Below are 23,857 nucleotides of genomic sequence, written 5' to 3'. Positions count from 1 at the left end.
AGGTTGCCTCCTTTAAAAAAAAAAAAAAAAAAAAAAGATTAAGATGTGGTCTTGACCTGATTCAGAAGTTAGATTGTCATTATAAAGCCAAATGTTTCAGCATTCTGGACAATAGCAACAGTATTTTACCATGTAACTTTATCCATTAGACCACCAGAAAACAACCTCTTTTCGGTCCTGTTACTCAACAAATACATTGTAATGTTTCTTAATATTACTTAAGGATTTGTTGAGGTTCAAGTGGGTGTATTTAGGTTAATCAGCAAGAACATTTTGGCATTACCCCTCAAGACAAGCAGGTTCCTGCCTCCTTTTTTTTTTTTTTTTTTTTTAATTATATTTTGTGGAAAAAATTATTAAACAATAGTTGTTCATGAGAATGGAATGAAGCTATCCCTGGCTTACCCAAGAGTTTTAGGTGCCAGCCAGCAGAATATGTGCCCCATTTCTGTAAAGGTAATTACCTAGTATGTTTTTCAGTCCACTTGAGAAAAGTGCCAGGCACACAAATGTTTGTACTAGGCTAATTAAATTACACTAGAGGTAGTTTTGGCAACATAGTGAGGGGAATAGTGTAGTTAGCCCAGCAACTTTAGCAGAATATGTAAGTATTGATCAGTTGGTATTGTTACTTACTTTCTTACATCAAGACAAAAACATCTTTGTACTGTATTGTCCAAGAGTGAATATAACGCATGCTTGTTGCAAATCCAAGATGCCTGAAAGCACAAAAGAAATATCCAAAAGGCTACATACCATAATTCTAAGAAAATTCCATATAAAATATAGGCACTCCTTAGAAATGGTGTGTGAGTTTCGATTGTAACTGTGAGGAAATATGCATGTTGGGTACGCTTGGCAATTCAGTTGATAAGTTTGCCAACTGTTTGGTTGTGATTTGACTGATTACTAAGAGGTGTTTTTAAAATTCAGTATGTGTTCTTCAGCAGTTTGGTGTTAAAAGTCCATCCAATCTAATTGCCTTTTCCCCCCCCTTTCCCTCTGTCTTTCAGCAAACGAGGATTCAGTGTCCGATCCTTTGGAACAGGGACTCATGTGAAACTGCCAGGACCAGCACCGGACAAGCCGAATGTTTATGATTTCAAAACAACATATGATCAGATGTACAATGATCTGCTTAGGAAAGACAAAGAACTGTATCCCTGTGGCATGGCCTTTTTAAAAAATCCAATATGGTTCATCCTTGAAAGGTGTAATTCATTATTTGGCATTATGCATTAGAAACATATAGTTGCTTGACTGGCGATCTTAAAATGTTTTAGGTTTATAGGTGGTTTTTTTTACAATGGGCCTCTAATGCTCCCTTGTAAATTGCTATTGAGTTACAATGCACGCATTCAAAATGCTCTTTTGTAGTATGTTAACATGTTTAGCTCTTGAATGAAAGCACATTAATACTATCACAGGTTGTCCATTACCTCCACTGCACTGTGGATCACATTTTCTTAGTGCAAAGACTGTCCTGATAATGGATATGCGAAGAGCGACCACCTCGACATTAATGTTGTATTTAGCTCAGACAAACTGACAGGTAAGGTTTACAGTATACTTTCTCTGGGAGAGAGGATACCTTTCATTAAAGAGCTCACCCTTCTCGCTGAGAATTTCTTGATACATGATTTGATCTGTGCACTGAAAAAAAAAAAAATCCTATAGCATATTATAAATCATAGAATCGTAGAATCATTTAGGTTGGAAAAGAGATTTAAGATCATCGAGTCCAACTAAAAGAATGGACATAGGAAAGCCCAATAACATATTTAATCCTGGAGAGCAGAGGTGATCAAGATTATGCACACTACTTAAAACCATGACTAATGTCAAATTGCATGATTTTAGAACATCTATATTTAAAGCTGACTTTTCATTTGTTTTTCAGAAAACCCACAAACTTACAAAATTGGGGCACTCATTCTAGATATTCTTTTCTCAACAAGGGATCTGATTTTTTTTTTTTATGTTAAATATGAAAAAGAAAACTTACCCTAAATAAGGGATTCAGTATATGCTAAATTTCTACTTAAAAGATACCCTTTAGAATGAAGTATCCCAGAAATGAATCTTGGTAATTCAATAGAGCACTCTTTGCACTTTTTAGTGGTATAAGGTTTTTTCCTAAAATCTTTGGTATGGCCATCTGAAGATCCAACAGGAATGTTAATATGGTTTAAATGTTAACATTTAGTTGTACTCAAACAGCCCAGTTTCTTGCATCTTTTTGAAAAAATTGGAATAAGACTAAACAGGTTGTCAGAGACTAGAAAACTTGGAACGTGGTAGAAACTAGTTCAAGCTGTTACCCAAGGAGTCAGCAAACTCAATAACTTTTTGAAAGATAGCTTTACAGTGGTTTGGTAGCACAGATTATACTATGTCTTACTACTACTCAGCAAATTCTTTGTTGTATTTGCTGACCAGAAATAATAAATTTGAGCTCCTTGAGACCCCAAGAGTGGCGGCTTCTTTTGCACTGGACATTGAAAGACTTCTGTAGGAGGGGCTGGGCTGTTTGATTAAGGCAATACAGCTCAGTGAGAACTGATTAAACATTGGAATACCTTTCTGCATGGTGTTCCACACAAATGGTATCCCTTGCAGGGATATTGGTTTCCCAATATCTAGTTAGAGGTCCTTTTTTCAAAAAAAAATTCAAAATGTAGGGTATAGTCTTAATGAATCACATGTATGATGTGCTGGGGTTTTTTTTGTATCCCTCTGCCTATAGAGGAAAGGAAAATCTTGCAAACCCATCTTAACGAGGTATGCCGTATCTTGATTAAAAAAGAATTGCTTCAAAAGAAAATTATTTTAATTGAGAAATAATTTTAACAAGCACTAACGACTTGTGATTTCCTTGTTGCATTCTTCATTGCTGCTGTACTGAATATGGCACTGCTTTAAGATAAACCCAACAGAAAGCCTACCTAGTCCCCCCCATTCAGCATACTTTAGAGTTACCATTTTGGTTCTGCTCCATGCTGGAGATAGTTGCTGTGTTTCCCAAATGTATTTGCAGTGTTCCAGTTAAACCTTTTCTCAAGATAAAAGGAAGCAAGTTTAAACAATAGCCATTGCAAGGGGAATAGGGCAAGAAAATGGCCTCTACATCTTTTCATTTTTGATTCTCAGATATTAGAAGTTAAGGTTTTCAGAGTGAAGACTATCAGTGCAGAAAGCAACTCCATTTCCAGAAATGGGTTTTGAGGGTAAAGACTTTTACAGGAACCAAACCCAGACCTACTCTTTGTCAGAGTTGTGGAGTAGTTTTTTGTGAGCTAAGGTCATGTAGGCTCTCAGTTTTTTTCGGTGAGCATTACTTCACAGAGGTGATGGGCATGCGAACATTACCTGCTGAAGGGTGGGAGGGCCTGCTCTTCTCACGGGCTTTGAGTGTAATTAGTATGGGGAAACAAAAGACGGTGTGTTTCTTCATATGATTTAGCTGCTTGTTCTGTTCCCCAGCTTTGCTTTCATCAGCTAAGCAGAGATGACTCATCTGTAGCCTTTCCACGTGGTTTGAAATAGTATATCTTGGTGACAACTGGCTGCTTGTTCCCGTATTCCAGTGATGGGACACATGAAGTTTGAGTGCTCAGCATTCAGTACTGCTTCACTTAGGAGTGATATCCTTCCTCCAGTTCTGTATGCCAGCAGGGGTCCAAAGCATTATGGACACTAGTTACTGAGTGAAATTGTGGCTATAAGGGACTTAGAACGTTCTCTGTTGGTCAGCCAAGTAAATGACCCTTGTTTCAGAAAGCAGTAGTCTCAAAAAGAAATGTGCTTCTGCAGTACTGGACATCAGTGAGAGCAAGGTTAAAAACCTGTTAGGGTGACAAGATCCATTGAAACTCTCTTATTCACTTGTGGAAAGGAGGGAGAACTATCAAAAACCCACTCTGCAGAGACTAAAAGCACCTTCATGCAGTTAATTAGTGAAATACAGAGCACAAGCTCACATAGCTTGAAGGCATATGTTGACTTTCAGAAGCATAGGAAAAAGGGATTAATGGAGCCAGGCATACAGATTCAGTTGAGTAGGTGGTTACAGTATATCTAAAATGGAAGTACTTCAAAGCGTTTTAAGATATAGTAGTTAAAATTTATAGTTAAAATAGTATCCACATCTACCATTGCATTTTTAGAACATTGCATTTAAATTCCCTGAGTCCTAATAGAGGACTGCGACAAAACCATTTAAGGCTGTTCTGAATGTGGCTTTTGGTTGCTTTTAAAAATATTACTCTATTATTTCTAGGAGAACAGTAGAGGGTTCTACTACTAATCTGTAGGAGACATGACCAATGTCTGCAGTACCTCTGTGGGGCTATGTGTGCGTAGTATAGATACACTACCTTGTATTTGCATGTGTAACCAGACCTCCCAAAGACAGGCCACTGTGGTTACTTGCCCCTTATAGCTGTGTGAAGGGGTTTAGGGACTTAGTTCCTTAAGTGATGACTTTAAAGATGAAGCAAAAATAGAGGAAAACTGGTGAGCCCTGCCTTCAAGTGAACGCCTAGTCAAGGATGAAACTTTCTAAACACCGGTTTAAATCTGCTACAGCAATTGCTTTTATGCCCAGGGATAGGAACTGTTCAAATGGAAATTTGACCAAAATTCTGCAGCAGTAGTAGGTCCTGGGTTCTTTATCAATATTAACTAACTCCATGATTGATTGTTTCTTTCCCTTTCTCAACACTGGTGTATCTGTGACCCTCAGATAGAAGATACCTAATGATTCCCATAGATAGGTTTTTTTACTAGGATCTCTAGGCAGCCTACCTCTACTCTGCAAGCTTGGCCTACTGCTCTGTTTCCTACTTTTTTTACCTCCTCTTAATTTGGCCTGCTCTCTAACTGTAGATGGGATTCCAGCTTTAGCTCCGTAGTTACATGATGATATAAAATTGGGGGGCCGGAGGGGAGGGGCAGGTGGAACATGTACTCAAGAAGTTACTAAAAGTGTGCTTCAGGTAGGAAGGAAAATGTTTTGGAAATGAAGAATGAAAACTGACTTGGTACATCTCCCTAAAAGATATAAGGATTCTTTTCTGTCAAAGAAAAAAAAAAAAAAAGTAGTGATAATCTAGGTGATTGGGATCTAGGTTTTTTCTCCGTGAACTCCATATTTAAGCTGTATGGCCATATGATACTTTTTGTGCTATTGCTGATGTGTGGTGGTGGTTTTTTTTTTTTTTTAATACAACCCTTCACATTCAGAACAAGTGGAAACAGTTTCTTCTGCCACATACAGACCACTTTGCCAGTAAATATTCATAGCATTATGGTCTCCCCATAGCTGACGCTTATCCCTGGTTTATCTCCCAGTTTTCTATCGGCCTGAGAAGATGGGCTCTATTAACTGGTAAGATGCGTTGTGGTAGAACATCAGTAGAGGAAAATGTGGTGGCTTTGGAGTGAGCGTAGGCTTGAGGGGCTATGTATAGCAGTTCCAGAATTGAAGAGGAAAAAAAAATCTGAAGCACTTTCTGGCATGCACAAGATTTTCACAGGGTCTAGATGAACAAAACATTTTACAAAAGATGAGGATGGCCAACAGAAGTATATTGTTGAACTAAATTGGCTTCACAGTAGAACTGTGTAGGAGAAAGATTCTTTGCCTTTCCCAAAACTTTTCAGTCCCACTTGAGACGCCATCTCCTGTTCCCATAAAGAGGAATAAACACGAAGAGGATCGGGACTAGCTGAGAAGAGGTGGCATCCAGAAGCAGTGAGGCTATATTGAGGATTAATTTTTCTGTCTTTGTAGGGTGGTAATGAAGGAGGATCCTGTAGTGCTGAAGTCCTAGTCAGACATCACTGCAGTTAGGCTCCTCTTGCAGAAAAAATGCATTTCCTGTCTTGGAGTCAAGCTTAGCTTCATGGGACAGTACGATTTGAGTATTAATAGTCATCTCTTCCAGAAGGTTTTCTCTGCTCTCCCTTAACACTAGTACTGGAAGAAAGGAATCGGCTTCTTGTGCAGTGTCTCTCAACTGTAGTAGGAAGTTACTTGGCATCAGCCACAGAATCGATAAGCTGACTGCTGAAATACTGTATATCCATTGTAGTGTGAGTCTGTTGCTGGGTTCTGCTCAAGGCAAGAAACAGAATTGCATGTTGGATCAAGGTCAGACATCTTACAGGTCAATAGGAAGTCATTCTCTATTCAGTCTGAAGGGTAGGGTCAGTAACAGATTAATATTTTTAAATCGGGGACTAAAACTGAAAAGGAATTGTCATAACACACCTCCTAAGAAACTAAAATTCTGTAAGTATGCAGCTAGTCCAGGATTACATCTACCACCTTTTCCTAGTTAGGTGTAGCATATATTATGAGGATAGTAGTGTCTGTTTGTTACAGCCTTGGTCTTAGCCGTTTAGAATTCCTGGGTTCGTGTAGTCAGGTTCTTGAGAATTCTTGCTCTTGAACTGATCAATTTGCTCTAATATATCTTCTTAAATTGGAGTAAACTGATGTGGAGAAGCCAGTTAGTAAGTAGTGGGTTTATTCCATTTCCTTAGCCTGGTAAGTAAGGGAACAGATGTAAGGATTTCAATTACTGATATAGTTCATCTAGAGCAGACTCTTTTTTTCCTGCACTTCAGATCTCTTAAATCGTTTGGTTATCTAACCCCTTCCATTGGCCTTAGACTTTCGTGTTCTTGAGAGGGGTGTAGTATCGGGTAATATCTTAGATCTTGCTGCTTAGTTGTTTTCCCATTTTCAAAAAGTGGCATATGATACTGATACCCAGATGATTCATGGCCTGAGCTGATGACTGTGCAGGCATTGATGGAGAAAAGCTGTTCGAAGAAAAGTTGGCTGTGACAGGAATATCTTGCTCTAAACCACTTCCCCAGTTTCTTTTGAATACCGTTTGTTCGTTGCAGAAACTTCTGCCACTTATAACAAAGCTCTGGGTTCCATAATACTTGAGTAGTAATTCCTGACATTTCTGGATCAATGAACTGCCCTAATACATGGAGTGTTTATATTGGACCTCTTTACTGGAGGCTGTACAAAGCAACCTTGAGTTGCTTAACGGGGAAAGTTACCACTGCGTGGGTGCACAGGAGGACTAGTGAGATCTGCAGAGCATCTGCACCCTGCTTGTTGGGGCCATATAGCTCAATCTTGAGGAGGCTTAATTAAATTCCACTTCAGGTAAGCCCTTCGTGCATGTATTTATCTTACGTTTTCATTTGGTTTTCTTTGTGGATTTTGAACTGATAAATAGTTGTCAGCTTCTGTTCTGAGCTGTCATTCCAGTGGTCAGTGGGATAGTTTCTGTATCTCTCTAAATCACTTTGGAATGTTTTATTTTAGATGTGTTTGGGGTTTTGTTTTTTTTGTTGGTTTTTTCTTTTTTTTTTTTAAGCCTGACCTTGCAAAAGCTAAAAATGGTTGAAGTCATGGCCTGCTGCATGTCAGCAGCAAAACTTCTTTTCAGTGCGGTGCAGCACAAGTCTCATTTTCTTTCTTAACTTGTCTTTCAAAGTACTTTAATACTCCTAGAAATAGAGGGAAGGGATGAGGATGGAAAGCAGTGTTTAAACTGGATTTGAACAATCTTCTAAGAGGCACATTTCTGCGAATTTATACGCTTCCAGCCATAGGCTGAATTCCAATCCCTTTTTCTCCATGCAGGATCATAAGACCAAAACACTTCACAAATCTCAGGCCTTCTGAAAGCAGCAGTTTTCAGTACTTTTTAGTTTGGCTTCTGATCAGACTGCCATTAATCTTGGTTTCATTCACATTAAAAATGAAATATATAAAATTACTAACAAATATAGAAAACATAAAAATACATATTATGTAAATACTATTTCCTCTGTATTTGAATTTCTGGGACATGGTAGAACTACAGACTCCAGTCTAATATTAAATATTTTTCAGCATATAATACATCCTCTGCTATCCTGTCTGTCTTCTGGGTAGTCTTTGGAAGGTTTATTTCCTTAACCAAGGTGAGTCCTGAACAGATGCTCTAAAGAATTCTGACTAAAGGATCCTGTCTGAGGCTGATAACTATTGTAACATCCATTTAGAATTTGAGTGATTTCATTGACTGTGTTTCAGTCATAACATATGAACTCTGTGAATGAACACATATGTTTGAATCTTTAAGTGTCTTTAAAAGGGCATTCTTGGAAGTAAAGGTGACACTTGGATCTGAGAGTTCACATATTTGAATGGATGTTGAAAATCAAGCTGCTTGAATATCTAGCCAAAATACGTCCCTGCCATCTGCTGGCCTCCTGAATGCACCATGCACAATTAGCATTGTTTAAATATGTTTTGCTGCATAAGCAGATCATAATGCATTGGCTCTGTTGCTTGTGATACAACACAGGAAGTTTTCGTAAGTAGCGTTAGCAGTAAGCGCAGCAAGACATTAATATTGTTTGGTCTTTGTGTAGCTAACTTCTTAGCATGGGCTTTCTTTGTTTATAGACTATCATCTTTGTAAAGGACTTTATACAAGAGTGAGTAAAAAATTTCTCTGCTTCCGCTCTTGGGTGTTGGCTTAAATCCCACTCAGTCCTGTTGTAATCTGTAGTTGATAAAGCTTAAAAGCAGTCTGCAGCATAAAAATGAGCATAGCTATGTTTGGTCCTACTTTGGCAGTTTCACGCTGGACTTGAATGAGGGGAGAGACGTGACAGTGGACTACTGTTTCTTGCCTTGAAGAGGTTACCTCAGATTAACACAAAACAACTTCTGTGCCAACGTAAGGGATGCTTATACATATTTTTTTCCTTATATTGATTCCAAACCAATTTCCATCTTCAGGGTAGTGACTGTGATTTCTTCAACTAGCATTAGTTGCAAGACAGTAAAATCTTTGTGCCTAACTTCTGGGATGCTTATGCCATTTTTCTTGGATATGCAGAAAGACGGTGAAAACATTTAACAGATGGACTCAAGGCATATTTCCACACAAAGTTTGCAAATACACGTTTCCCCTTCTTGTTCCTTGCTCTTACGTTTGTTACTAAAGGTATGGAATTTTTTGCCAGAGCATTTTATTTTGCAGGGTTTTCTGCTTAAATTTTGTGTATGGAGTATTAGTGTCACGTCTGCCACCTTTTAAAACGGTGGAGCTTTTAGGTATAAATAGCATTTATTTCCATTTAGGCAAAGTTAGCATTCTCTTGCTACCAGCATTGCTTCTTACTAAAGCTCCAAGTTAAGCAGTTCTGTCTAATTGAATCTTGTGGAATCATAGCTTCTACTTTTACTAAAGCATCTAGAAACTTGCAGCAAAACCAACAGCTTAAGTTATAGAAGATAGTTTTGAAAAATACTACTGTGAAGAAAGAAATTTGATTTAATTTACTGGGAAGAAATAAATCTTCATAGTTTTAGCAATTAATTTTGATGGTTTTGACTCTAGAGTGATCAAGTTATGTTCATGTAAGACAAACCTTTTAATGCTTTTGGGTATGGAAGAGCAAGTGAAAGTTTGATGCTTCATCATTTTTGTTTAATGACTCTGATCTTAAAAATTTCTCAGTACTGCCAAAGGTACAAATTGTAGAAATTGAGTGAACTGTGCCAAATTTTTCTGATAATCTACATCTGAGATGGATTATATGTCACCCGCTTCCATGAAGTGTTTTGAAAACACACTTCTGTGTAGCTTGCCCTATGTCCACATAGTATGGCATAAAACATCTTTCAGCTACTTAGAGGAGTGTTTTGAAAACATCTAACAGATAGAAATGAAATCTTCCAATCTTTTGGAAACTTTGGAAACACGGTCAATAACCCACATCTTGATAGAAGGAAGATCAGAAAAATGTGGAAGGTAAGAGAAATCTGGGTATCATGGCCATTGTTACCATTTCCCACTGGTCATACTCCTTGTGCTCTTAGAGTACACGAGACTGTGTGCAGGCATGTGCTTCAAGCATTGGCAGAATTATTTGGATCACAGTGTTTTGTGAAGGATAGCATATATACTTCTATGTATTTCAAATATAGTTGATCTTGGGGATCCAGGTGCCGGATTTATTCGACTAGAGTAAATATAGCAAGGTTTCAGCAATGGACCAACATATAAAGAAGTATTTAGCAGTGCAAATTAGAAGTCTGGAATGGGAATGGCAGGAGAGGTGTGTGCCAGTTTCTTACTTTCCATCTCAGTAGAAACAAGTTGGCTGACCGACTGTATTTATAAAATCCCACTCAACGTAGAGAATAGTTCCTGGCATAGCATTCTTGTTGGAAGATCTTGTTCATGTCTGCTGTTAGTGTACATGCAAGAAGTGTCTGAAGGGCTTCATATCCCAGACAGAGCTCAGTCAGCCCTGAGACATTCATATACATGAGAGCTCTTTTCCAAAAAATTCTGCAATAAACTTCTGAGACAAAGTCAGCAAAAGAGGGAATCTAATATAAATAGAAATATGCATATAGATGCTTACCTTTCCCAAATGTGATGCTGCTACTTTATAGGATACTTATTTTTGAGATTTGATACAAGGTAGTGAAAGTAGCGTTAAAATCAGAAGTAGTATTAATTACTGAAGTCTCTGTTTTCAGGATGTGTGAAAGAAATTCGGACTGGCTTGCTGCCATATACCTCTAATTGGCATAGCATAGGTATCATTTCAGGAAAAAAGATGAAGTGATTAAAGTACTATATTTTCAGGAGATAGTAAGTTGGGGTGGGGGTGAGGGAGAGAAGGTGTTCTAGCTTTGTTGCTGCCCAGTGACAGACTTGGAAGTCTTCAGTATCTTTAGAATTTAATGCAAGAATAGAGACATACTAACGACGAGTGTGAGAAGGGCTTATTGTGGGAAGCATTTACCCAAGGCACACAAGTTGTGTGTATGTAAGTTTTGCAAAATTGGTTGTTAATCAGACTGTGGACTAACCACATTCCTCTGTTCTTCAGTATCCTGTTTGTAGTGTTGCGCTAAGGAATGTTTGCTGCAGACCTCATCCAGCGTGTTTCTTGCTCTGCATGCTGCTGTTTAAAAAAAGTGGTCCTGCTGTCTTTATGAATGTGTCCTCAGGCTTCCCAAATGTGTTAAATGAAATGGCTTAATTGATTTAAGTTTTGTAATACTTGGGTTTTGCTTTATCTGAGTTACCCTATCCAGCTATAACTCTATGGAGTTGAAAATTACCTTTGATTTCTACAGTACAAAGCAGTGACAACAACGGAAACCCATTTGAAAATAGTTGTTGCAGACCCTGTTTCTCCAAGACATTAAATGGAGTGACTAATATTTTTTCTCACAGACCTCTCTCCTGAGAGCTACCCCAAAGTACTTCCCCCCCACCCAATCCTACGACATTTGCTGCTCATCTTCTGAAATCTGGCCCTTGTTTCTAAACCTGAGAAGAGCATCCAAAAGTAATGTGTGATACTTACGAATCCTCTTGTGATTCCCTCTTGCTTGCCTACTGATCCTGATAATGATTTCTGTATTCCTTTGTTACATGTCCGTGTCACGTACTGGACTTATCAGTAGTTGGAGCTATCTTGCCAAGTGACCAAGACGCTGTAGATTCCAGCAATCAAAATCAAATTCCTCTTGACTATGCACTTGGATGAAGTGCATAGTCAACTGTTTGATGGCACAGTCAAACATGCCATATCTTCAAAGTCATCTTGTTGTGTTCTGTCTCTGGTATCCTTGTCTTTCTGGTATGTCTGTGATGTCCCTTCTCCAGCTCTTTGGCAGCGGACTTTGCCATTGCTCCCTTTCTTTTCCCCTTTGACAGCTTGTATCTGTCCAGTTTCATCCTCAAATATAGTTCCAGCTGTTCAGCACCAACAAGTCACTGTCTGGCACTTGAGCTCTAGGCTTCTTTTAGTGACGTGTGGGTATGTGGCCCTCAGCTTTAAGGCTCAACCAGACTTGAGGAAATGAGCATGGCTAGCATGTTGTTATATTTGGACCAACTACTGTGAGCGTGCTCAGTTGGATTTTATCTGTGCAGCTTGTAGCTTAGAAATGGTGTATAGTTGTCCTTAGTAATGAAAAACAAGTGACACTTCAGTTCTCAGTTCTTAGCAAGTCGTTAATGCAGGCACAAATGTTATCAGAAATGTTATTTAACCCAAATTAGTATTTTTGTGATATTTTGGGATGTCATAATCTCAGCGTTAAGACTGTAAGTTACACAGTGCCACAAAAGACTTGTGAACAAACTCTGATTTGTACTAAAACCACACAATTTCAATTCCAAATGAAAGGCAATCTGCATGGATGTGGAATGTAGGCAGTTCTTGCAGTCATAATCACAGTTGCTTAGAAGGTAGAATTTATAGTGCTGGTGCTCATTTTTAGTCTTTTATTCCCTGTAAAAGGAGGCGATTCTGAAGGTGGAAGAAGGTTGGGCAGTCTCACCCCCACACGCACTTGCTTTAAGGAAATATCTAATTCCTAGGCATTTTTCCCAGCAGGGTTTAACACAACATATCTCATGTTTATAATACAGATACTAATAAATAAATTAAGATGATATGCAAAAAGAGACCTGCAAATGCCATTCATACTAGTGTGAGAAGTATTCTGCTCTGCTGCTGATTTTTAACAAAGAGGAGTTGCAGCATTTGATGACAGCTGCACCAAAATGAATAATCAGCATGTCAAATTTGTTTGAAGATGTAGAAGCTTTGGGTGCCAGCCAGTACTTTAAAGATGTTTTTTTCCTAAAAAGTGTGTATACATTTTAGCAAATGTAGTTTGCCCAATTATGTTTAATAAATTGGTCTCTAATATATTTTAGATGACTACGTAATTAATTTACATACCCCAAACATTTCAGCTCAAATCACTTGTGGGTTTCATTTTCAGTTTCACCTGGGAGTTAAAATGAAACTTATTGAATACTTTGATCAGTAAGAGATCAGTTTTCTTTTATCATACAGGATTTTAACTTGGATAGGTCAATATATGGGTATATAAATTGTATAAGGCAACATTTATCTCATCTAAGTTTGGTCATCTGCGGACTAGTCATCTTGATGGGACCCAGTTGGATGCCCTTATGCCAAGAGGAGAGAAAGGGATATTTTAGATGATGTTTTTTTCATGGAGGGTGGAAGAATTAAAACAGAGTAGCTGGGCTACAGATATGCCAGATTCTTCTTCACCGACTATCAAGGAAGACTTTCTACCTTGATGACCTTAGATGTAGATGTTTACATACAGCCTTCTAAACCTGCATGGTTGAATTCATCTAAATTTCTTCCTAAGATATGAAAAATACTTCTGAAAGTAAATTGTCTATGTGCAGTGGTTGCCACCGCTAAAATGCAGCTCTGTAAGCATTTTGGTAAGCATAGTGATAAGAAATGAAAACAAAGAAGCCTTTGTCTTAAAATGCAGCATCATATGCTGAAACATGTTAGTGTAAAGCAGTAGGCATGAAATTTAGTTTTGTTGCTTGCATTTCTTATGTGGTGCTTGGTATCCAGGTGGTGTTTTACAAGTTCTGAAGTACACATTCCTTTATAAAGATGCAACTTAGATGGCCTAAGATGATGGTCAGACAGAAATGTCTATCCATTCCTGAATATCAGGCTCTGAGGTTGAACTACTGTTGAAATCTCCCTGCTGAATTAATAGAGCATTCTGATTGCAGTTGGACACCGAGTTCTGCAAAACAATAATTTAGTGGGAAACAGAACTCATCTGGCTATGTCCAACTCTGCTTTTAGTCCATCCCATTTTCCTGAATTTCTCATTCAGAATTTTGCGGTCTTGTTGTATCTCAAAACTGAGATGATAGGTGGAGACCCCATCATCCTAGTTACTGGAAAAACCCTCACCATTAACTAGATTTATTCCCAGTGAAGTTAATAGCTATTCTTGATTCCTACTGCTCTGGGAAAAGAAGCAGTGATCTTGTACTCTGACAGATTTGAATGTGTCTACTGTTGTGCAGTGTACCTCTTTCAACCTTTAACTGTCTGATCTTGGGATTTATCAAAGCCTCCTGTTTTTTTTCTTTGCTAATCTGTTGCTTTTTGTCAACCTCAAGTACAGGTTCTCTAAACATAATCCATAATAATTTCTGTGCAGACTAGTTGCTTTCTGTATCCTGTATCCTGCCATATGCTTTGTGCCCTAACAAGAGTATCTGTTTTTATTTAATGCAAATAAAACTTGGTTTTCTTACATAATTTTCTATTAGCTTGTTTGGTGATAAAAATGCTCAAGTTGCAGCCAGTACTTCATTGTAATCTTGTCTTCTGTTTCTGAGCTTGCTTTCTTCTTGCTGTCCTCTTGCGCTTCTACTTGAGAAGTGTACTCAATATAAAAACCTTGATGTCTGGAAGTGATAGAAGGTCTAAGGCTGGGTTAGGTGTGACACATAGATAGCACTTCATATTGGAGGGGAGGGGGGCAGAATTCTTATCAATGGAAAGTCAAATCTGATGCATTTGGCTATTATTTTAATGCAGATTATTTAGTACTCTCTCAGGTGCTGGCAGTCCACTTTAGTATTGATGTACGGGGGGAATTAGTCTCAATGTGTAGTTCTTTAGGGAATATGCCATATTTTGTCCAGGAGCTATTTTTAAAAAAGAAAAAAAAAAAAAAAAAAGTACTGTCTATCCCTGCAGAGAAACTCTATGTCACTTTCCTGCTAGATTCTGCTGTTTAGCGTGAAGAAGAGAATGCCTAGACTCCCTCTAATTCTTCATAGACAGATTTACAAGTTGTTCTAAAGACCATCTTTAGTTTCCAAAAAAGTTGGCTTCTGAAATAGCACTTGGAATAACTGCTGTTCTTGAACATGACTGAACAGAGGAATGAGCGTGTTGTTCACAGGCATAGATGGGGAGATAACACTAATATTTGAGTCATTAAAAAAAATTAATTACACCATGAGTAGTTTTTATATAACTGTATGAGCATATTCAATACAACTTTTAACAGTTACAAAGATACAGACCAGACCCTGGAAAACCTAATTAGGAGAGAGTGTAAATATGCAAGAGCGTGTGCTTGAGTGTGTGTTTTGTGGTTGGGGTTTTTTCCCAATTAATTTTCATAGTACCTGAATGGAATAACATACAGCATCTGTAGGAGAAATTTTTGTTGTCATCATTGTTCCAAGTCTGCCTATCACTTCTTTTTAACATGTTTTACCCAGCTGACCTCTGACAGAGGTAATCATCCTGCAATGTTAAGGGGCTAACTGATGTCAAAAAAGCTACATGCATTCCGTGCCCCCCCCAGTTTTTTTCTTAATGAATTTCCAACAATCGTTCTCACGAAATTATAGCCAGAAATATCTTTCAGGTTTGTAAGGATCCACTTTCCTAACAAAAACAGCAATCTACATTTTATTGACTTTCATAGTCTGGTAACCACCAAATCTTTGCCGCTCCATTCAACTACACAAGAAACACTATCAGCAAAACAGGACGTTGGACATTTGTGAAAGCAATGCAATTGTTGTGGTTATCTTTCAACGCAGGAGTGGTGTGTATTGGCATTGAAAAATAGTATTCTGGGGTAGGGAAGAATTTTATTTTTTTAATTTTAGCCTCGTAGGTTTTATGACATACAGGGCAGGTTTGGGGAGGTGAGAGCAAGGAATTACTCTAATCATAGTCAATGTGTGAAGACAATTATGAGAATGTATTGAACAAGAAAACACTTCTGCTTCTCAGGATTATCTGCGTTATTCTACAGATGTTCTCCCATATGCCAGTTTCACTTTAACAAAAGCTCCTGTTCAGTTTTTACCAAGACTTACTCATATTTCGCAAGTGGATCTATTAAACAGTTACTTCAGTGCAGCAGTGGAAGATGGGTAAAACCAGCAAATAGACTTTCAGTTCTGTAAAACTTCTGAATATTACTAGTGTTTATACAGTATCTTTAATTGAAACTGCTTTCGGTAGAGACTTTTAGAGAGGAGTTGACAAATTTAGAAACGTTTTGGTATTTTAGAACTTTTAAACTGCCTGGGAGGGGGGCAAAGGCATTTAGAGAGGATATTGTGGATCACTGGTATTTTCTTTGTTATTGTTGCACTGAATGATTTCCTGTGTCCATCCTTTTGTCACATAATATTGGCCACAGGTTTTGAAGTTTGAAGTGCCCAGTTCAAAGCAAACACTCGCATGAAAGGACATCTGCAAAAGCCAACACTGAACGTGAGAGGGCGAAGAGAGAATGCATCAGTATTACTTGCTGATGTTCAGGCAGTTGGTAGAATCTGCTTGTTCTTGCTTGTTGTCAGTGATCTAGATTTCTGAACAAAACCAGACTGATCGCTGTGTGGTCTGTTCAGTGCAGTCACTGCTGGCTTTATGTGCTGAAGAAGGGGAGAAGAGACTGTACTGTCCTGGCTATGTGCCTCTTCCAGTTAGTGCTCGTAGCTAAAACTATTCCCTGGGTTCTGCCAGTGAACAAATTACTGATGAACTGATTAGAGGGGTAAGGGACGGTTAGCCATGTGTGTTGGGCAGAGACCTATCGAGTGGATGATAAAAGGCATTTCTGGTGTCTGTGACAGGAGTTTTACATTTGGGTAGCAGAAGCTATAAGAGCTTCAGGGGTTTAATCTAAACACACAATTATTTTTTTAAAATACATATATATCTTCATCAATATATTATTATAGGATATCCTTACGTAAATGGAGAGAATGCACAGTCAATACCAATAGAAATAGCTGGGTATAGCTGTCTCCATAAGAACGAGCAACAATGCTGTGTCTGTTGGAAAAACTCAACTTGTATTGCAACATCTCCTTTTTACATCAAGTCTTTCCGTTACTGAGTTGTCATGCATAAATTTCATTATATTGTGGATCTGTTTAGCATAGTTATTCCAATAAAGGTGATATCTGAATTGGACTCACTGTAAAAATGTGATGGATTTACTATACCAATAGTTTGCAGTAGGTGAAGGCCTCTTAGATAAATGTATGCATGTTTTGTTGACTTTCTGAGCATGGTAGTGTTAAGAAGGCTGCTGTGGCCAGACAACGTAACAGCACTGAAAGCCAGGTGAAAAATTTGCAAGTACCTTCTGAAGAAGTGACTGCTGAAAAGAAAGAGCAGAGGTGCATAGGATAGGGAGCATGGAGTTGAAATCTGTTGGAAGGAAAGCAAAGTCTGACTTAAACGATTCAACATCTGGCAGTTTAGTGGAAGCCATTAATAAATTGTAATAGCTTTGCACTCGCCTGAGCTCGTGAAGAGAAAGAAGCTGGGTTATGATTATGCATTGAAAAGAACCATGCAGATAGCATCCCCCTGCTTGCTGAAAGGATGGTATGCTGGTTTTTTCCAGGTGAATAAGATTTCAGACAACCAAATATGAAAGTGTCATGAATCTTAACTGCTTATTTCAGTCTCCTTTTATAGGCAGATGGACCCTTGGAAAAAAAATAGCTGTAAGTTGGCAGCAGAAAGCTTGACTGCGTGAAGCAGAAAGCTTGACTGTGTGGGTTTTTTGAATATGCGTAATTCTGTCTCCAAGCTCAGTCAGGAAAGCTAGGGGACAGATGCCAGCAACATTTTATCCTAGAAAGGGAAAAAAAAGAACCCAAAAAAGTGTGTGGGATGTTGTGGATTTTTTTCCTTAAACTGCATAATATAGAGATGAGGACTGTAGAGCCCAGAAAGGGCTCACCTTCAAACTGAACAAAGCAACACAGCCAGATGTTTACAAGTATTTTGAAAATGGCTGTTACGGTAATTTTCATGCTTTGCAAATAACCAGAGGTCTGAAATGGCTACATTGAAGTGGATTTTTTCCAAACTTGACAAACCCAAGGAGTGTTTACAGGGGTGCTGTGAGGAGGCAGTGGGTGCTGGTGTACAAGAGCTGCTCGTGAGATAGCTTTGGGCTACAAAGGACAATTCTTTAATTATATAGGGAGAAATCTTTTGGGAAAGAACAGTGGTAAAAGAAAGAAGAAAAGAAATGCAGTAGAAGTCAGTTGGCTGAGAGAAAATTGACAACATACATTTGTGATAAAAAAACGTATCATTCAGTTTGTGATTCAAAATTGAAATTTTCTTTAGTTAAAGTGAGGTAATGCAGACACATAAGAGAACCGAACATATTTTCCATATCAAGTAGACTCTTACAGGTAGAAAGATGGGTTTAATTTTTAATATAGCTTAAACACTTGAAAGACTGAAAAGCTTTGGAGGCCGTTTGCTTGAAAACTGCTCAAGAACACTTTGAAGCATATAGATCAGCAGGTATAGGTCTGGCTACCTAGGGCAGTAAAACTTGAGATACCAGAGGGCAACTGCAAAAAGGCAGAAGGTTGCTGGTCTTTTGTTACAAAATATTAGAACTGTTCTCTGGAAAGAATTAAGGTACCTTCTAGGTATGTGTATGACCTTTTCAACAAGGAAATAAGCCAAGACGACCTCTTACGTACTTGCTTCTAATGATGGAAATTTTTTGCTCAGAATCCTTCTGTTATCTCAAATTATAGACTGTTATCCTTACTGCTATTTTAATTTAAAAATATATACTTGGATGGCTAAAAATACTGCCGCTTCAAAGCAAGGAAGAGATGCATCAGTTTCCAGCCTGTCTTAACTCAAACCTTTCCTGGTATTCCTAATTTACCCATAAAACTTTGCCTTCGGAGGGAGTTTGGTTTTAGTCAAGTGAGCAGATTTACGTGACAGTGAACCCTGGTGTGCTCCTAAGGAAACTGTGTGTCCCAGAAGACTGAGAAGACAGTGGGATGAGTGAATCTTGTCTGAAAGGGGGGTACAGGATGTAAATTTGAGCCTCAAGGTTACAGTACCAGCATAAATATAGCTACCAAGCAGCTTAACAGATTCCTTTCACACAGTGACTGAAGTTCTGACAGGCGTAAAGTCAGTGTTTTTCTTCATTCCCATTTATATATCTTGGATATTTTTAAAGGATGATGCTTCTGTGATTGATTTCATTCTCTTTGGAAGTTCAGTTGCGTAAACCTGAGGCCTGAGCAGGACTTCATGCCAATGTGCGGTTGACACCAGGAACACCATAGAATTGACTTTCAAGATAGAGGCCCCTGGAGTGAGGGGCAGTGACTTAAGTGAATGTAGGACATTCTGCTCATGCAAACAGCTGAGTCTGTGTGTTCTAAGCATTATGGATATAAAAATAGTTGCCCAAGAAAAGTTGTCCTTCCGAGGAACTCAGCTCTTCTGGGGGCCTTTTAAAGCACTAATGGCAGTGACAGGGCTCTGAAACCCAGAAACTGCATGAATTACCCTGATGGGGGATCATGCTGCCACCTTAGGAATCTATTTAGTGGTCACTGATCTTTATATTTGCAAACAGAAAGAATCTTATTTTAAAGATACAGTAATAATTTAATTTGTGCTGGTCATTTGCTCAAAAACGTGACTTTTCTTAAAGTGAAGGTACTTAACTCAAGCGATTTCAGATACACACAGAATGGGATTTTACACATGTTGGACAGAAATAAGAGAATCAAGCCACGACCAGAAAGATTCCAGAACTGCAAAGATGTTTTTGATTTGATCCTAACGTGTGAAGAAAGAGTCTATGATCAAGTAGTAGAAGGTAAGGACCTTGAACTGATAAACCAAGTTAACTTTGAGTGCTTTTTACCCCCTCCCCCCTGAAATCCTTCACAAATCTGGAAACATCTCTGTCTCCCCTGACTACTGCTGCTGGAACACCAGCAGGGACAAGACCTCGCAGTCCATTGAGGTAGGCTTTATGTACCAGAGAAGTGATGGCTGAGTACTTATTTCTGAAAGATGCTGGTGTTGGCAGCCACACAGAATGTGTATGTATAGCAATTTTAAGGGCTAACTTAAGGAAATAGCAAGCATTTGGAGAAACTCAAATACATGTTTGGTTTGAAAATGCTCATGGATCTGGAAAACTAGCAAGTTCTCTTATGTTTTTCAATGCGATGAGTGTTTTTTCACCCTGGGTTGATGGAGAAACAAAGTCTAAGCAGTCTTCCTCATGCAACTTCCCTTCCCTTCTCTGCGGAAGACTTCCAGTGACCTACCAAGCAGTTTATCCACAATAAATACCTCCTGTACAGGTGGAGAAACTGTTCTTGAGCGTGGTTAACACTCTGCAAACATGCTACGGCTTTGCCCTGAAACAAGTCAAAGTGAGATACGCCAGAAGAATCTTAGTTGGGGATTGGGTTGTGCATGAACACAATGCAGCAAGCTTGATGGGAACTCACTGAAAGTCGTGGGGTTCCAGCAATGACTCGGTTAGCTCCGGGGCTGAGAACCCTGCCTCTCTGGAAATGCTGGATACAGGCTTATGTGAGGTTTAAGATGTTTCCTTTACATTGAGAGACCAGCCAACTGAATTAGTATCCTACACATAATTTGAAAGGCGGTTGCCTTGCCTTTTCAGTCCTTGGTGGCCATGTCACAAGCAATACAGAGCACGATACGTTTGGGCTTCTGCAAGCTGAGCAATTAGTGTTCTGAATCTTTAAGTGAAGCGTTTGAAATGTATTGGTAAGATCTGAGAGCAACTGCCCTGGTACTTGAATGGATCTTCAGCAAGTTCAGCATGCCTCACATAGAAAGTAGCTTTCACTCTAATGTTTTAGGTGAGTATCCTGAGGAAGGGACGTGAAGACCAACCACTTGCTAATTTTCCAGTTGTGCATCTCTCTAACCTCATGGTAATGCCCTTCATAATTGGCCAACGAAAGGAAGAAGGCTTGAGAGCCACCAAATGGCTCTAGATGTGAAAGCTGAAATTTTAAAATGGAGGCCTCAACAGGTTTGCCAAAATGAAGTTGCAGAATGGGGTTAGGAGAGAACAACTTGCAGCTTAAAAACAGTGTGTGTAATAGAAAGGTTATGTTAGAGAGGCATAGCAATAATACATGGGTGGATTAGTAGGAAAGGGGTGTTCTATTTTCCCCCCTTCACCCCTTGTTAATAAGCAGAACACGTTACAGCTAGAATTTTCTAATGTGACTGTCAGTGCTTCACTTGTAGGAGTTCACCTTGCAGTTTAATTTTCAGAGTGTTGGATGTACAACGCTTTTTTTAAAAAAAGGGCAATTAAAACTCTCCAGGTGAGGAAGCCCAAAATCATTCTTGACTTTTGAGAATCTTGATCTTGGTCTTTAAAGACTGTCAGAGTAAGGTGAGCAGTAACTTTTCTTGACCAGGGCAAATAAACTCTCGTGACCCTTCCACAAAACTGAATTCTTTTGTTTCCAAAATCCATCTCTCGTTTTTGAAATGAGAGGGACTATTGTTTAAGACAATATTAACTAAACAATTTTCTAAAAACAAGTTTGGAGAAGGCAGAGGTGGACAATGTCTATGTATTTTTAAAAATCTTGTGAATACTCTGTGTAAAATATGATACCATTCCACCCAAAGTTTTGCTGTTACGTGTGTTTTGTTTTCAACTAGATTTAAATTCCAGAGAGCAGGAGACATGTCAGCCAGTACATGTGATCAATGTGGACATTCAGGATAACCACGAGGAGGCAACGCTGGGTGCTTTCCTTATCTGTGAGCTCTGCCAGTGTGTAAGTAGAGAGGGCTCACTGTCTGGGGGTGCCTTGGACCCAGCTGACTGCACAGGGGTTGGGGTTTGCTTAGCGCTCCTTAAAGGTGCTGCATATTGCAAAAGTAAAATCCATGTCAAGAGACCTGAGTTTCCCAATTATTGTGGTTATTTTTGGAGCTGTTGTGCAAACAGATGAATTGTAACTGGGTTCATGGTTTCCAAAGTGGACTCCGTGTCTGTGCATTCAAAACCAACGCACTGACGGCTTACGTGAAAAGCAGTATTGCAAAGCACTGCACATAACCGTTACACATGTTGAGCCCCTACTCGGAACACTGTTGATGGCAAAAAAGTCCATTTCAAAAGCAGTTGTAATATGTGGGATTTAAACATCAGAGTTGCATTCTGGATCAGAATGCAATACTTGAAAACATCCCATGGAGGTGTATGTTATAGTACTGCCCTGTTGGGTGTATGATGTGGAAGAAGAAACTGGTGCCTCTGTCATCCGTGTTCAGGGGCCCTAGCCCTTGAAGTAAGGCTGAAATAAGCTGCACTCCAAACAGTCGATGTAACTGTCAAGAGAACAGAGAACGGATCTGTGTCCTTTTACAGTGTGCAAGTTGAGGAGTTCACCTATTCCAGTGTGGCAACAGGTTGGTTTTTTTTTTTTTACTCCAGCCTGTATGATTTATTCTGGTCTTAAATCCTTTCCAGATTCCAAAAGCCTAAGAGGGTTCAAGGACTTGAAATTTTAGCCATCTGTTCAGTGTGCTTGTAGCTATTCTGAAGCTTCCACTTGTTATCTAGTGAGGATGGATGTTGCCTACCCAACAAAGTACTAGTTAAGTGCCAGTTCAGTGGGTTGAAGAAGGAAGGATATGCAGATAAACATGATGCGGAATATATATACTCTTGGGAATGCTGGGAATCTCAATAAAGCCCCCAGTGCTGCACTATTTGGTACAGCCTGCTGGTTTGGATTTCACAGTAAGCCAAAAGCATTGAATTATTACAGTTTTCTAAACTACATCATATCCTTGGAGTCCGGTTGCTTAGTATTTTTTCTCTTCTAGATACAGCACACAGAAGACATGGAAAATGAAATAGATGAGCTGTTACAGGAATTTGAAGAGAAAAGTGGAAGGACTTTTCTTCACACTGTCTGCTTTTATTAAAGCACATCTGTCTCTTAGGCCTTAATACAGATGAGAGAAGCATGTGTTTAAAGTTCTGATTATACTGTATTTTCCTGGAAAATGAATATTGATCTTTTTTTGTTTAAAACCTCCTTTTCAGTGTCTTTTTGTTTTGTTTCAGGTATTCTGTCACAGGTAGGCAGAGATACTGGTTGGGGTTGTACATATGAGATGATTGAAAGTATACACAAAGGCCACCTATTTAAAAATGAAAATCAAGATTTTCTTTAAATCCTACTTTAATTATTACAAGTAGGTTTTTAATTATAAAGAGAATGTTTCTTGAATATAAGTTTATAATGTATTTTTCCAGCTTACAAATTTATTTTATTTCAGTTGTGCTTTTTTTTTTATTTTAATGTGACAGAATGGCTGAACTACGTGAGGATATGAATGGAACAATGAAAAACGAGTATCTGTATATTATTAGATATAAAGTTGGAAGCATCCAATAAAAATGAAAAACCTGTAAGTTTGTCTGTTTTCAAAATAGAAGCTAAGTAAATGTGACTGTGCCCTGTGAGGTAAAACACAAAGGATCTGAAGTAGCACAAGAAAGCTCATTCATCTAAAGTGTCTTGGAGAGGGTAGTGACAGCAGGAAGAGCTGGTAGGAATGGAAAGACCTGAACTGTGTCCCTTGTTCAGAGAGGCTGTCTGTTTGGGCAGCTTGTAATGATTTTTGATCCTGTGTTGAACGAAAGTGAACTGCTTTCTCTGCATGAATTAAGGCACTGCCAGGAAATCTTCTGGGGTCTCAATTGCTTTTGAATTATCGTGTGTGAGATTAATAAGACTGTGAGGCTGTAACTGAGGCAGTCAGGGCCAATTGTGTATATGTCTTGTATAAGGAGGATGGGGAGAAATGGCAAACTCCACTGTCAATGGAAATAGTTTAAAGCTTTTTTTTTTTTAACTGAACTATCTTTTAAATAGAAGCATTCTCCTCCCATACAGCAATAATAAACATGCTTGTCACAGCTCCAAATCCAGAAACTGAGTATGTGTATACAAACAGAGTAAAAGCTCAGACTTCTCTTTGTTCAAACTGGTGAAAGTTAAAAGTGAAAACAAACCAAATTATTAGACATTCAAAATGTGAATGGTAAAGTGCTGCTGCTTACAGGCAAGAGAAGATC

The 23,857-nt window shown here is 38.7% G+C and overlaps 1 protein-coding gene across 1 annotated transcript; it reads left to right on the top strand.

The window, feature by feature from the left end:
• Positions 1-1,013: 1,013 nt before the first annotated feature.
• On the top strand, positions 1,014-23,176 carry SSU72 (SSU72 RNA polymerase II CTD phosphatase homolog (S. cerevisiae); the record flags this gene model as incomplete). The annotated part of the gene is made up of 4 exons (XM_009576230.1): positions 1,014-1,157; positions 19,431-19,570; positions 21,421-21,539; positions 22,597-23,176. Coding segments are annotated over 4 exons (505 nt in total), but the record flags the coding sequence as incomplete, so codon positions are not given.
• Between the last annotated feature and the right edge of the window lie 681 nt (positions 23,177-23,857).

Source organism: Fulmarus glacialis, unplaced genomic scaffold, assembly GCF_000690835.1.
Source record: "Fulmarus glacialis isolate BGI_N327 unplaced genomic scaffold, ASM69083v1 scaffold20134, whole genome shotgun sequence".
NCBI lineage: Eukaryota > Metazoa > Chordata > Aves > Procellariiformes > Procellariidae > Fulmarus > Fulmarus glacialis.
Note: the sequence above shows the minus strand (reverse complement) of the source record. Positions and strands in the feature narration are given on the sequence as shown.